Below are 15,029 nucleotides of genomic sequence, written 5' to 3'. Positions count from 1 at the left end.
AACACGTGATGTTTTCTAGTTTCTTCGACTCCTTCTCTGCTCATTTATGGAGTTTCATCAAAAGCTTTGAATCCCATTACAGGCCCCTTTTGACCAGGACTGCACACCGACTACTGAACGTCGATTTATTTCCGATCCGTCTTCTCCGTACTCTCATAAAAGAAGCAGAAGATTACAGTCAACCTCTTGATTGTATTGTTTAGCTACACAATAATACAACGCCCTAACGTTAATAAAATAAATATTGCCTTTTTTGCATTAGAATCTTATTTTTCAGTAATTCCATTATACTTGGCAGTGAAGGTAAACATAAAACCAGTTGATAGAAAGAATAAATACTTTATTCCAGCTAAATAGGACAATTATTTACATTTATGACTTCTCACTTGCATGAAGTCTCATGTGTTGGGATAAATTTGAATTACAGCTTAAACCTTTTCCACATACTTTGCAAATATATGGTTTCTCACCTGTGTGGACCCTCGCGTGGTATGATAGATTCCATTTTGAACTTAAAGCTTTCCCACATATCTTGCAAATGTGGGGCTTATTGCCTGTGTGAACTTTCAGGTGGACTGACAAACTTGTTTTTTGTATGAAAGCTTTTCCACAGGTTTTGCAAATGTACGGCTTCTCACCTGTGTGAATCTTTATGTGGTCTGCCAATTTACTACTCTGTCTGAAGGCTTTCCCACATGTTTTACAATTGTATGGCTTCTCACCTGTGTGGATCCGGGTGTGGTTTGAAAAATATTTTTTTAATCTAAATGCTTTCCCACATGTTTTACAGATGTAGGGCTTCTCACCAGTATGGATTCTCAAATGGCTTGACAAGTTAGTTTTTTCTATAAAGCCTTTACCACATATGTTGCAAACAAATGGTTTCACACCTACGTGGATTCTCATGTGCCGTGACAAGTCATTTCTTCTTTTAAAAGCTTTCCCACATGTTGTGCAGATACAGGGCTTCTCGCCTGTGTGGACTCTCATGTGGCTTGACAAACTTGCTTTGTCTCTGAAATCTTTGCCACATGTATTACATACATATGGCTTCTCATCCGAGTGGACCTTCATGTGTACAGACAGTTGGCATGTTTGTTTAAAAGCTTTTCCACACGTTGTGCACATATATGGCTTCTCATTGGTGTGTATTGCTGTGTGCTGTGATAGTTCATTGCCATTTTTAAAAGCTTTCCCACATGTCACACAAATAAATGGCTTCCTTATGTGGACTTTCAAATGTCTCTGCAGTTTTGACATGTACTGAAAATCTTTCCCACATGTTCTACATTTAAAAATCTTTTTACCCATGTCTGTTTTACAATAAGAGTTTATGCTTGAATGATGGTGTGCATTTTTAAACAAACCTGAAACTGGTTTCTCATTTAGGTGTGAGTTGTTCCAGAGCTGCTGCGGGTCATTGTTCGATCCCGATACGTCAGAGCCTATAATATATGTAATAATGTTATCACTCTCGTCATTTCCTTCATTAATAGGAGTCAAGATAATGCCATCAGTCTCCTCTTTGAGATCAATCTGGCCTCCCTCCTGATTAATGCAGAGATCTTCCAGTTCTTCCTTTATTTGTGGAGGTTCTGGATCATCTTGATCTTGGCTGCAGTTCCTTTCTGTGGTTACAGACATTTTGCGCTGGGAGTTCTAGGGACAAGAAAAGAATAGACTAGACCTGAATATAAATGACATATTCTTATATTTAAAAAATACTACTCATTAGTTTGCGCAGGTAAGAGTTATTAAATGGGAGAAATTAATGTCTTTAAATTTTAGATCTTATTACTGCCAGAAGAAAATATGTTTTAAAAGTTTTACATGGACACATGTGAATTTGCACACTACTTTTGCCTGGATAAGTCTTAGCTGAATATGAGTAGTTCAGAGAAGCCTGTCTGAATATGAGTAGTTCATACAAGCCTGTCTTGAGATGCTGTCAAATCAAAGCCAACTTCTGTTGTTTGTGGGTCTTAAACTAATTACCAGCTTTATAAGTTCAACGTACGTAACCACGGTGACCTGCCCCACATTATAAGTAATTTTTATGACACTCAATGTCATGTCACAACATTACCTTCATATAGTGGGTCACAAAACATTTATTTTTTTCTCCATATTTTTTTTCTCCATCCTGCTATTTACCACTATCTTGATTTCACATGTCTGGATAACCAGAACAAAGAAGGTTGTAGTTTTGATTATTACATTTATGATGTAAGAATTTAATGATGTCCCATGATGTTTGTGGATATTACCAAAGGTATGGGCAGGTTGGGAACTCTCTGAATTGCTTTCGATCTTGGGGGTTAGGTATAATTTTCTTCACAATTGAAGAATTTTGCCATAATCCAGTTATAATGTCATCTTTGGTCTACCAGGACGTCTGTTGATGAGGATACCACCAGTGACCCATTTCTTTTTTTTAAATGTACCAAACTGTTCATTTGACCACTAGAGATTTTGCGGTATGCAACCTGCCAACCTTCCAGTCTATTTGGAATGGGCAACAATGGGTCACAAATATTGTCATATTTCTTATATTCAAAATCTTTACTCTGCTGTATCAAGGCAGAACTGTATAGACAAATGTGTGGGTGTAAAAGTAGCAATGCACTTGACATTATAGAAAGAACAGATCTTACACAGTAGATGAAGGGGCACAGATCCTCCACCAGCAGCCGGTGTGGACAAGATGTTATTGGCATAACACCACACACATTAGCGTCTCTAAACGACGACAGAACAATGCTTCAGAAAGTGCGATTTATTTACTGTTGCTTTTGACACTGATATAAAATGTCTTTATTTGACAAAAATGGCGAGGTATAAAAGGTTACATCAATCTTAATTAGCTTACATGTAACTCCAAATCAGCTTTAAAAAGTCAGATTACCAGAAAGGGTAGACGTGTTTTAACAGCAGGTCATTTGTTGCCACTTAGTCTTCGATCAGCTCTAGGTTAACTGTTTTACAAATTAATGTTCTCTACTATAAAAAGCAGAAACCAGTGCTAATGTTTTAGTGCTAATGCTAATTCTTTCTTCTTCTGGGTCTTTTTTTTCTTCATCATCATCGTGATGGCGACACCCCCCGCATCACAAAGAAAGGTTCCATTGATGCGATCAAATAATCTCAGCACAACTATTCACACTCATGATTACCGTAAAACAGAAAAAAAGTTGAACAATACGAAAATTAATTACGGCTCCCCTACGATCCAATTAGTTTAGATTAATGTATGAAACAAGAAGGGGCAAGCGCGATGTGTTGCATCAGAAAATTGTCATGAGTGACAAAAAAAACAAAGAGGTGAATTCTGATCTTTGAGAAAAGGGAAATTAGGATGGTCAGTGAAAGAAAACGGGTGTAGTTGACAGGGAGCGATGGCAGAGGCCGTATAAGAGAAGTAGACAGTCCTTTGAGATTTCAGATTGAAATACGCACGTATTGGCCCATAACTTGCTCAACACTGGGCGGCGATGATACTTCCGTGAATCCGTGGTGGAAAAAGAAGAAGAAGAACGAGCAGCGACCACTTCCGGAGTTTCTCGGCGGCAATTGAGAAACCGACGGGTGACGTCACGAGCGGTTTACGCTCGGCGGTGGAGAGCAGTGATCGGTCGCTGGCGGTGCTGAGGCTCTCAGTTCATGTTGCTGCTGCTGGGCCGCAGAGTTACGCTGTCATTCGTAAACAGATTCACTAAAAGCTCTCCATCTTCACTGTCGAAGCCAGTTTTCATCAGCTCTCTACTTATTAAATTCAGAGTTGCACACAGCTGCTTCCTAGTGAGCACTGCGGTCCGTAACAGAGGAACCATGCCCGAAAGAAGGCCCTTCGTACGGTTGCCAACTGACGTTTACCCCGTCAACTATGGCTTATGTCTGAAGCCCGACCTGATCGACTTCACCTTCGAAGGAAAACTGGAGGCACTGGTGGAGGTGCGTGTACCGGAATGTATGTCTATGTACATGGATGAAATTGTCTGCACGGTGGGATCCCGTTATGTAACCAGCTCGTTACCAGTGGCTAACCGATTCGTAACCTGTTAGCTACTAGCCAAGCACTTGTTTCCTGTGTGATGGCATTGGAAGATGTTAGCTAATGTACACAATAACTGACATTTGCTTTTTACTGCAATTTCTATACTGGCCCCAGGCTGTAAATAAATAAATTACGAAATAATGCTTCCTGACTTCAGTAATGAGCCATAAGCTAATCTAAGCTAACTAGCGATAATGTCCACTGGACACATCAGACTTGCACTCTCATTTAGCTTAGCCGCAGACCAGCTAACGTTATTTGGTACCCCGGTCGATGTTTAGAGTGCATTATCGAAGTGTAACACTGCTGGCTTATGTTAATGAAAAACAATCAAGATTTCAATCAGAAGCTGGTTTGAAATTGTTAAAGAAGGTGGGCTAACCACAATGTTTGCTAAATCACGGCTGTCTCAAAGCCTCCTCCCACCCTCACTGCGCTTGTCAACATTTTACAGATATGCAACTTTTAAACCATTGAATGATAAAGCTAATTTTGTGAATAACATATTCATAAACGGTTATAAAGTGCTTTATAAGAAATTCCTTTTTCAAAACGAACTTACTTTATTTATATGTTGACCCAATATAGGTTGTTGGTTGTGAGAATACTTGATTTAAACTTGCGCTGTGTATGATTTTTTTCCCCTCTAGTTGAGCAATAGTTTTAACCTGGTTTCCAGCAGACGTCAATTTAGTTACAAGAGTAAACATGCAAAAGTGTCGAGGCAATTTGACAGCAACTCTACACAAACATGGGAATGGGCATAACAATATTGCTAATTGTGCCATGTTTTTACTAAAGAGTTCAAAGACGTGACGGTATGAAGTCAGTGTTGAGTACAGTGGTTTAGAAGGAAATGGGTTAATGTGGATTTTCTATCATGTTTAATAATTATACTCTGCTGCTGTGTAACCTATTGAATGCCCTAAACAACAAGCAGTGCAACAAACAACAATTTATTTTTTTCCAATAGGACTGGTTAATTACCTGTTTTGCTCTTCAATTTGTGTAGATTAATCATAATTCTGCCAGATCATTACATTCAACATTTTCTTACGAAAACACAGCAATCTTTACATTTAGTCATTGTCAAGTGATAATGCTTCTTGCAAGAAGTTCACTTTTTTATTTGAAAATATGGCCAGTAAAATGTTACCCAAGTGTAAATTATTTTGTTTCATGCCAATATTTACAGGTTACACAAGCCACAAATCAGATAGTGATGAACTGTGCTGACATAGACATCATCACAGCCTCTTTTGTACCTCAAGGAGGAGAAGGTGGGTAGTAAGACTTTTTATTGCAATTCCCCCTGGATTACAGTCACTGAAAATCCATTAATTTAGGTTCTAAAATTCCCATGTGCCATACTCCGTAAAGATAATGTAATCTATTTTCCCCAGAAATAAATGCTACAGGTTTCAACTATCAGAATGAGGATGAGAAAGTCACCCTGTCGTTTCCAAGCACCCTGCAGAAAGGTCAGGCAGCTCTGCTCTCCGACGTCCTTGCTTTTCATACAGTCGTCTCTCACTGTTGCTCTGATCACAGTTGAATGAACATTACTGTGTAACTGTTCTCTGTACGTGTGCTGCACAGGCTCTGGAACACTGAAGATAGACTTTGTTGGAGAGCTTAATGACAAGATGAAAGGATTCTATAGAAGTAAATATACAACTTCTGCTGGAGAGATCCGCTACGCTGCTGTCACACAGTTTGAGGTAAAGTGACGGGGAGTGGGATGTTTGTCTTTTGGGAATGTTTAGCTCATGTTAACCTACTACTCATTTTATGTTGCAACAAAAACATTTTGCAGATATTTTGAATCTCGGTGGTTTTAAATTGTCCTGAATAGCTGACCGTTTCTCTACCGTATTTTCACGACCATAAGGCGCGCTGTATTAAAAGGAGCAGTCTCAGTTATGGGTGCTATTTCTGTATTTAAAACATACATAAGGTGCACCGTATTATTAGGCGCATGCTGAAACATACAGTAAAAAATGACAACGGAAGTAAAACAGTGAGTTTCGACACATTTATTGAACAAAATATTCATTCTTCCGCCACAAAACCATCAAAGTTTTCATCTTCTGTATCTGAATTAAACAGCTGCACTATTTCAATGTCCAACATCCCAAATTCCTCTTCTTAATCATCTGAATCGGTAATAACCTGCCCGCCGCTGCCTCATAGTCTTTGTGAAGGAGTGTTCACCTTCCGTCATCCAGCGCTCTATCCGTTTCTGTGGCAGCCAAGAACCACGGTGAACGACGACTTCTCGTGTCCCGTTGTGCGTATCGCCACCGTGCCGGTCCCTTTTTCTCCACTTTGTGGGTCAAAGGGATGTTAAAAGTCAGAGGGATCTCATTCATGTTGGTGATGTGGCTGGGCGCGGTTATCTTGTCGAGGCAGTAGGTGCGGAAGATGGCCACCCTCTCCTGGTAATCCGCGGGCAGCCGCTGCTGCAACAGTTGTCCTCGCGCGTATGGAGAGATGCCGCCTCCTCATAAAGCGAAAACACTAAGATTGCTCGATTGCCATTTTCAGCCGCATATTCGATGGCCTGCAGTTTAAAGTAAGCCTCATTCATACGCGTCTCGCTTGACCGGCGCAATTTTAGGGGATCTGTACGCGTAGGTGTGCCGCTAATCGATGGGCGGAGCGTTTACCGTAGTGCACCCACCAAAGGCGCACAGCAGATTTTGGAACTCAGTCCACACACAAGGCGCACCATATTATAAGGCGCACCGTCGATTTTTGAGAAAATCTCAGTGTTTTAGGTGCGCCTTATAGTCGTGAAACTACGGTATTCATTTTGTGGTGAAAAGATGTTAGACTGAATAAGGACTGGGCCATCTGCCCCTCGTTACAGTGCCCCCCCCCCTTCCCAACATATATGCATGCTATAACATTTGTAAAGCACATTAACTAAGTGGTCACAACAAAGCTCCTCTTCACCGGGTCGCTTGTTGCATTGTTGCATAAAAAGACATCACTTCTCTCAGCTGCAGCTCGGCTACTATTCATCTGTTATTCTGGCCTTGGTCTGAATAACAGACACGTATGCATGTGTAGTTTCTACAAATGCAAAAAATCCCTCCCAAATTAAATACTCAATCCACAGTTTTCAAAAGAAGTCACGCTTGTTTTAAATATTTGCTTTATGTCAGGCTTATGTCTCAGAAAGTAGAAGACCGGTTGTCCAACAGAGATTTTTGCCATGTGTTTTGAAGTAGCTCAACACAGTCATTAAGCCTTCATTGTTCAAAACTAGGGAGAGGCTGCTTTGACCATAAATAACCTAGATAAAAGTAATTAGATTGATTAAAACACGTCATACAATGTTGTTTTTTTGCTGATTAAAACCTGCAGGACATTTATAGACTGAAAGATTAATCCCTTTTCCAAAGTCAGGCTTGCATTGACGGTATTTAACTTTTGGTATGATCAGATCTTGGATTTATCTAATATCCATTCTGGTTTATTCCACTGTCTGCAGATAAAATATTGAGTGGACTTTGACATAAACTAGAAAGGCCTCTGACAAAGTTAATGGTAGACTACACTGCCAGCATGAATAACTGTTGGATGAATATTTATGAGAGTGTTGATCTCTAATTTACTTTTGGTTTCTAGCGAGAGGAAAGTAAGAGAGGTTTTAAACCTCCTGCTTAACATTAATACCCAGCACAACAAATTCTCCCTTATATCTTTTCCTGTGTCCTTAAAGTAATGCACTTTGCACACACGAACACCTTCCCCCCCTTCCCGCCTGTGTCAGCCATTTTCTTCACTAAATTCCATAGTTCCTGCGGCAGATTCAGCAGGTCAGCCGTGTTTTGACAACATGATGATATAACTTCAACTTCAAACAATCATGAGTAAATGACATGTGCACAAAGTAGCGACAGTAATAAGCTTTAAACACTGGTGCATGCACATATGCATTTTATATATATATATATATATATATAGCTCTAACCCAAACTTGACTATTTTAGCTGCCTGGAATTGTATTTTTCTAATAATTGAAAGAAAATCTAAAAAAATCTGGACGTGTTTCTCTGTGTGTCACATTTCCAGGTAAACATTTAATCTTATGTAATTCCTGGACCTTTTGCAGGATTGCATTGTTTCCTTGCAGCCCAGTCCAAAGGTTTTGTTGACTGCAGTTGTTAATTACAACCACTTAAATGCATTTCTGATGACATAATCACAAGAAGATAAGCTTTAGTGAGCATCAGCCAATCCCGAACAGTGTTTTTTCTAACCGCTTATATTATTACAACACTTATATTGTTTTTTACTAAAGATAGTCACGACTGTATTTTTAAATGGAGCCAGTATGAACATTGAAGTTTTTAAATGTGACAATGTAAGATGTGGAACCCAGGAACTAACTAGTGTCTGTCTGACCCACCCACACACCAGGCCACGGATGCCCGCAGAGCTTTCCCCTGCTGGGATGAACCAGCTATTAAAGCCACCTTTGATATCACCCTTATAGTTCCCAAGGAGAGAGTAGCCTTGTCAAATATGGTACGTATCACCTTCTCCTCTCTGTCACCTCCTGCTTATGTTGCCTTTAACATATTTAGAACAGATGCCATTTAACCGTCTCTTCCAGAATGTCATCGAACGAAAACCGTATCCAGATGATGAAAACCTGTTGGAAGTGAAGTTTGCCACCACACCCATCATGTCCACATACCTCGTAGCTTTTGTCATTGGTGAATATGACTTTGTGGAGAGCCAGTCTTCAGATGGTGTAACAGTACGTGTGTACACGCCTGTTGGAAAGGCTGAACAAGGGAAATTTGCCCTGGAGGTAAGAACATCATTAACCTGAGGATTCCTGAACATGATTGACAGCTTGATGTCTCAGTACCTAAAATTGTTTGAGCCTTAGTGATGGTATCTTTTATTTTTCTGTTTTCATTTTGTAAGGTTGCAACTAAGACATTACCATTCTACAAAGAATACTTCAGTGTTCCCTATCCTTTGCCTAAGATTGATCTCATAGCGATTGCTGATTTTGCTGCTGGTGAGTCATGCTTAGCTTTGATTGCACTGTTTGAGATGCTGTTTCTGTAAATGTTAAGAATAACATTTTACTCCCATTCAGGTGCCATGGAAAACTGGGGCCTTGTTACATACAGGTAGGCTTTCCGGTTGAAATTATATCGCTACTATAGGTGGCGATCACACTTTTTCATCTCCCCAGTATTGGGCCTTTTCTGGTTAACGTGCAACATCACAGACTTACATCACAGCAACTTAGCAACCAAGACATAAACTGGAATGACCACTAGTCTTCGGTGTGTCGTATTGGAATTACAGAACATAAATAAACGTCCGATCACTGGCTACGTATGAGTTTTTGGTTGGAGGATTTCTGGCCTCTGTATGAATTTTAGTTTTTAGGATTTCCAAGCAGGTTCAAAGTTTGGATTTTAGCTTATTACAGCACTATCACATTGATGAACATTGACATTATACATCAAAAGTAAGTTGAAGAACATCTGTTTTCAGTCTAAACTGTAGGTCAAATTTACCTTTTGTTCACAGAGAGACGGCACTGCTAATCGACCCAAAGAACTCCTGCTCGTCTTCTAGGCAGTGGGTGGCACTGGTGGTGGGACACGAACTCGCCCACCAGTGGTTTGGAAACTTAGTCACTATGGTAACCTGTTAATAATTTGAATGCCAGTTTGATAATATGGACATTTTTGTTTAATGTGAGATTAATAATGTGTGTGAAAGAAAACTATAAAATTATAATGCTGAATTGGTAGAAACAATATGGATAGGATTTATATGATCGAGTGGATGGTTTCTTATTACTCAATTCACTAAATTTCTTTTTAAATTGGTCCCTTGTCTTTATTCATTTTGAATAGAGATACTGAAATACACATTTTATCTGTGTAAACAGGAATGGTGGACCCATCTGTGGCTTAATGAAGGATTTGCATCATGGATCGAGTACCTTTGTGTGGACCACTGCTTCCCAGAATACGACATCTGGACCCAGTTTGTGTCGGCTGACTATACCCGTGCTCTGGACCTGGACGCTTTGGACAGCAGCCATCCCATAGAGGTTAGATACAGACTTTCATTCATGGCACTTTCCTACATGGAATCTCATTCTGTTGTGTGTTCCAGGTGAATGTGGGCCATCCATCAGAGGTTGATGAAATCTTTGACGCCATCTCGTACAGCAAAGGAGCATCTGTGATCCGCATGTTGCACAACTACATAGGAGATGAGGTTGGTGTCCTCCCTTTTAATTGTTTGATTGTATTTTTCATCCCATTTTACCTCTTTGTTTGTCTTTGCAGGACTTCAGGAAAGGAATGAATGCATATCTTCTAAAGTTCCAGCATAAAAATGCTTCAACAGGTGAGAACATGCAGAAAATGTGGTTTGTATAACTTTCATCCCAACCTCGGGTTGTTTTCTGCAGAGGACCTCTGGGACTGTCTGGAAGAGGCCAGTGGAAAACCCATCGCAGCAGTGATGGGTTCTTGGACAAAGCAGATGGGATTCCCCATAATTGTAGTGGACCAAGAACAGGTAAGATTCAGTCCCAAGAATGAAATTTGCTTTTAGCCGTGGTTGGTATTTAATCTGATCACCAGCTGATTCGGTCAAAAGATTTTTTGAATCCACTTCAGAGTTTACTGGAACAGACTGATGCTGATCTTATTTTTAGCAAGGGGACAATCGCATCCTCAAGATATCGCAGAAGAAGTTCTGTGCCAGTGGACCACACAATGGTATGCGTGTGTGTGTGTTTCTTTAATCTCTGAAACAAGTCAGTAAATGAAAAAATCTAGAAGCTGTGGTAGCTTCTCATTGTTCACCTGCTTGTGTGTGGCAGGAGAGGACTGCCCCAGCTGGATGGTTCCCATTAGCATTTGTACCAGTGATGATCCAACATGCACAAAGCTGAAGGTTCTGCTGGACAGACCGGAGATGACCATCACTTTGAATAGTGTCAGCCCTGAGCAGTGGGTGAAGGTGAGTTGGTCCCACCTTCATGGCCCCCGAGTAATTAATTGTTGCAAATGTAGTAAGATTATTGATGTACCATTACTGTGAGCATTGTGAGGGCATCATAAACACGACTGCATTATTTTGCTTCACGACTCTGACCCAGTTATGTGTGTTTATAGATTAACCCTGGAACCGTGGGCTTCTATCGTATTCAGTACAGCTCGTCCATGCTCCAGAGTCTGTTGCCTGGCGTCCGAGACCTCAGCCTGCAGCCTGTGGACCGACTCGGTCTCCAGAATGACCTCTTCTCCCTGGTGACATTTTCACTCTACTGAAGGATCTACAAAATAATTCTAAAAAATACATTTCTGAACGTTATCCTGTCTTTAGTCTCGTGCAGGGATGATCAGCACAGTGGAGGTGCTGAAACTAATGGAGGCATTTGTCAATGAACCCAACTACACGGTGTGGAGTGACCTCAGTTGTAACCTGGGGGTGTTGTCCTCGCTGCTCTCTCATACCGACTTCCATGAAGAGATCCAGGAGTTTATCCGGGACCTGTTTACTCCCATAGGCATGAAGCTCGGCTGGGACAGCAAACCGGGGGAAGGTGAGAGAGGAGGGTCAGGTTGGTGTTATTTCATCCTGTGACTGTACATCAGATTTCTGATAAACCCAAATGTCCTGAAACTCACTGCTTTAGATGATTAGATTAGTTATACATGCCTCATGAATTTGTTTTGTAGGTCACCTGGATGCCCTGTTAAGAGGTCTGGTACTGGGAAAGCTGGGGAAGGCAGGGCACAAGCCCACTGTGGAGGAGGCCAGAAAAAGATTCAAGGACCATGTGGAGGGCAAACAAGTCCTTCCTGCAGATCTTAGAAGCCCAGTAAGAGACACAAAACACCGCCTGAGGATTACATTTTCAGAGCTCTGAACTGTCAACAGACATCTGAAGAACAGAGTACCGAGGCTCCTGTTTGTGTTCTTTTAGGTGTATTTAACTATGCTTAAACATGGAGACAGTTCCACCCTGGAGACAATGCTGAAGGTAAGATTGCAGTCGGTGTGTTCCTTCTTTCATTATCAACATAATTTAAATACTTGACAAAAAGCAAGTTGTCTGCCTTTTAAGAAAAGCTGTATTTTCATAAATAAGAGAATTCCTTTTAGTGTGCTACAGAAGGTCTTTCTCTGGTTTCTGTCACAGTCTGTAGCCCACATGGTGTTAGCTTCTTTAGCCGCATCGACTGCCCTACTCAGTGGAAACTCAGTTACATTTCTCTGCCGTACAGCTCCACAAACAAGCTGACATGCAGGAGGAGAAGAACCGTATTGAGCGAGTCCTTGGTGCCATTTCTGCCCCGGACCTCATCCAGAAAGTCCTCACCTTTGCCCTCTCGGTATGCATAAACACATTTATTAATGCCCCGTTAAGGAAATCTATACATAGTCCTTTATGTCTGGGGTTTTTAATGATCAGTTTCCCACCAGAACACGAGATGTTGAGAAAAGACCCTAAAGGCTCTGGTTTTCCAAAACAGGATGAGGTTCGCCCCCAGGACACAGTATCGGTCATTGGAGGAGTTGCTGGAAGCAGTAAACAAGGCAGAAAAGCTGCATGGAAGTTTGTGAAGGACAACTGGGAAGAGCTTTACAACCGCTACCAGGGTGGCTTTCTCATATCACGGCTAGTCAAGGTAAACATGTAAATTAATGAACCCGTTGACTGTATCTCCATACAGATAATCTCTCTCCATCTCTTAGAGGCACATTGATACATTAATTACTTTGATTGCTTTTTTAGCTCAGTGTGGATGGATTTGCTATTGACAAAATGGCTGCAGAAGTCAAGGTAAGAACTAAAGGTTTTATTCTTGACAGAAAATACCAAGTGCTACCATTCTCCCCACCAGGGGGCAGAAGGAGCTCCGCAGAGCAAGTGTATCCCACAAAGTTAAATCCAAACTAAACAATATGGATGCAACCCTCTTGTCTCTGTCCTTGCAGAGTTTCTTCGAGAGTCACCCAGCACCGTCAGCAGAGCGGACAGTGCAGCAGTGCTGTGAGAACATTCTCCTCAACGCCGCCTGGCTGAAGCGGGACGCAGACGACATCCACCACTATCTACTCCAGCGTAAAGCGCCGCCTGTTTGAGATGCTGCCCAAGCCGCTGCCTCATCCAGCCCCCATCCCCTCCCTCCAATCAGTGCAGCCTTCTCAGCTGCATCATAGCTGCCCCACCCTCCTCCATACAGATCAGAACGGGAGACCAGAGCACACTTACGGCAGGCTTAATTTCTCTAAAGTTACTGTAGGAGAGAAGAAGAGCCGAGAAATTAAAGAAGTGTTGGAAACACAGAGACTCTTTGGATGAAGAAAAACCGTTATAGTCAGACCAGGAATGTAGTTGTTATCCTCGGTCTGTGGACAGTTCGGGCACTGGTCAGCTGGGCGGAGAAAACACGTGATGATAGCTGAACCTGCTAACACACCCTTCACCACCTCCCCTGTACGTACTCCCTCATCCCTCTCCTCATCATCACTGAGAAGACTGAATTCCTCTACCTTCTTCACTCTGCCACTCATTTGGAATGCATGATTTTTCATACATTTGGAATTTCCCCCACAGCTGCTTTTTTGTGCATTTCAATTAGATCTCCCAGCTAGTCTTCACTCCATCTTCTGTCTCCTCTTCCTCTATTGGGGCATTGTGATTGGCTGAAAGGCTGATGAGTGGAATAGGGTTAACAACAGTAGTGTTGTAGTTCACAACAGCACTGATTACCTACTCGCTAGTTACCAGTTAGGATGGGGTGAGCAGCACTAGCATGGTACTATTGTAAACTGTATAATGCAAGCTTTTTTTCAAATTTTTTTGTTATTATTATTTTGGGGTGGTTTGGCAATTTCCATTTTAAAAGAATAAAAACAGAAAGTTTCTCATAAACCTCAGAGCTCTGTCCAGTCAGTAGTTTGGATTAATACGCATATTTAAACTCCCTTATAACATACCAGATGCACTAAAATAAGATCATACGGAAACCAGAGAAGAGGAAATTTTAAACAGCGCTACTTTTTCGGGGCCTTTTTCATCAGGAAAACAGCTCTTGGTAAGGTTGACGTTCTGACTTTACCACACATCACCTCGGAAGCCTTAAACTGGTCGTCTGCAGTTTATCGCCGAAGTGGTGGTGATGATGATGATTATGAGACTTTCACACAACATCAAGTGTATCCAATGTGATCGGTTATGCAGACTTGTTGAACGAGTATATTTACAGTTTGATGTTTCTCTTTTTTTGGAAGCATAACCAATCCACCTCGTTGACTCTTTCCCCAGCCTGGAACATTTGCTGTTGTATCTTTGTTTTATTTTTATTACTATTATGTTCAAAATTGCAGTTGGTGTTATTAAAGTGAAAAAGGATAAAAAAGAAAACAATGTGAAATTAGTTAATTCTTAATGAGTGAGTTGTGGGTGTGCATGCCTGGAAACAGATTTGTAATTTATTTTGTATTATCTCACACATTTGGAGATGATCATGCTGGATTACAAATGTTAAAGCATCACGAAACTGAACAGTTTGTGTGTAGCAACTGAATCACACATTGGGAATAAAATGATTGCTGATTGACTTTGATTATAGACAAAGAACATGAGATGTCTTTAAGTTTCTTGTTTCTAGTATCTGTTTAACTTTCAGGCAGTGTTTGTGCTTTGCAGAGATGTTTAACGTTTTGCCTTTATCAAATCTGAATTTAGTTCAAAGTGTGAGATGTGTTGAAAATGTGTCGGGACATCTGTGACGACAATAATGCCAAGGCAAACATAAATATGCAGTCCAATAAACTTAACCCATGATGATACAGCATCAGTCACAAGATGCCATCAGTCAGCTTTGTCTGGAAACTGGTCTCCATATAATTGAGTCTTGTGCATAATTTTGGACCACAACCTCAATTACTTTGGTGT

The 15,029-nt window shown here is 41.0% G+C and overlaps 2 protein-coding genes across 8 annotated transcripts; one reads left to right on the top strand and one right to left on the bottom strand.

The window, feature by feature from the left end:
• Window positions 1-319: 319 nt before the first annotated feature.
• Window positions 320-3,484, bottom strand: LOC130527470 (zinc finger protein OZF-like). Of its 5 annotated transcripts, none has more exons than XM_057036042.1 (3): window positions 2,870-3,484; window positions 2,655-2,739; window positions 320-1,659 (listed from the first exon to the last, which is right to left on the bottom strand). In XM_057036042.1, exons 2-3 carry the CDS (start codon window positions 2,715-2,717, stop codon window positions 373-375), a joined length of 1,350 nt encoding a protein of 449 aa, XP_056892022.1. In that variant the 5' UTR covers window positions 2,718-2,739; window positions 2,870-3,484; the 3' UTR covers window positions 320-372. The 5 variants fall into 5 exon arrangements, with proteins under 5 accessions (XP_056892022.1, XP_056892024.1, XP_056892021.1 ...); XM_057036044.1 differs by having other exon boundaries at window positions 320-1,681; window positions 2,906-3,484; XM_057036041.1 differs by having other exon boundaries at window positions 2,906-3,484.
• Window positions 3,485-3,574: 90 nt separating this feature from the next.
• npepps (aminopeptidase puromycin sensitive) lies at window positions 3,575-14,938 on the top strand. 3 transcript variants are annotated; one of them, XM_057035855.1, is made up of 23 exons: window positions 3,577-3,951; window positions 5,250-5,334; window positions 5,458-5,535; window positions 5,654-5,775; window positions 8,486-8,593; window positions 8,682-8,882; window positions 9,002-9,098; window positions 9,180-9,213; window positions 9,623-9,737; window positions 9,990-10,154; window positions 10,220-10,324; window positions 10,396-10,456; window positions 10,521-10,630; window positions 10,770-10,833; window positions 10,938-11,077; window positions 11,233-11,367; window positions 11,444-11,681; window positions 11,800-11,942; window positions 12,048-12,104; window positions 12,349-12,456; window positions 12,598-12,753; window positions 12,861-12,908; window positions 13,064-14,938. In XM_057035855.1, the coding sequence occupies exons 1-23, from the start codon at window positions 3,661-3,663 to the stop codon at window positions 13,208-13,210; spliced, it is 2,808 nt and encodes a 935-aa protein (XP_056891835.1). In that variant the 5' UTR covers window positions 3,577-3,660; the 3' UTR covers window positions 13,211-14,938. The 3 variants fall into 3 exon arrangements, with proteins under 3 accessions (XP_056891837.1, XP_056891835.1, XP_056891836.1); XM_057035856.1 differs by having other exon boundaries at window positions 3,578-3,951; window positions 11,444-11,663; XM_057035857.1 differs by lacking the exons at window positions 12,861-12,908; window positions 13,064-14,938 and having other exon boundaries at window positions 3,575-3,951; window positions 12,548-12,673.
• The last annotated feature ends 91 nt before the right edge of the window (window positions 14,939-15,029 follow it).

Source organism: Takifugu flavidus, chromosome 6 (genome assembly GCF_003711565.1).
Source record: "Takifugu flavidus isolate HTHZ2018 chromosome 6, ASM371156v2, whole genome shotgun sequence".
Classification (NCBI taxonomy): domain Eukaryota; kingdom Metazoa; phylum Chordata; class Actinopteri; order Tetraodontiformes; family Tetraodontidae; genus Takifugu; species Takifugu flavidus.
Note: the sequence above shows the minus strand (reverse complement) of the source record. Positions and strands in the feature narration are given on the sequence as shown.

Excerpts from the sequence above, each read along its gene's own strand:
- LOC130527470 (XM_057036042.1), bottom strand. The coding sequence starts at position 2,717 with ATGCCAATAACATCTTGTCCACACCGGCTGCTGGTGGAGGATCTGTGC. Across the intron at positions 1,660-2,654 it reads TGTGCCCCTTCATCTACTGT|AACTCCCAGCGCAAAATGTC; the intron begins GTAAGATCTGTT and ends TCTTGTCCCTAG.
- npepps (XM_057035855.1), top strand. The coding sequence starts at position 3,661 with ATGTTGCTGCTGCTGGGCCGCAGAGTTACGCTGTCATTCGTAAACAGA. Across the intron at positions 9,099-9,179 it reads GATTGCTGATTTTGCTGCTG|GTGCCATGGAAAACTGGGGC; the intron begins GTGAGTCATGCT and ends ACTCCCATTCAG. Across the intron at positions 10,834-10,937 it reads TGCCAGTGGACCACACAATG|GAGAGGACTGCCCCAGCTGG; the intron begins GTATGCGTGTGT and ends TGTGTGTGGCAG.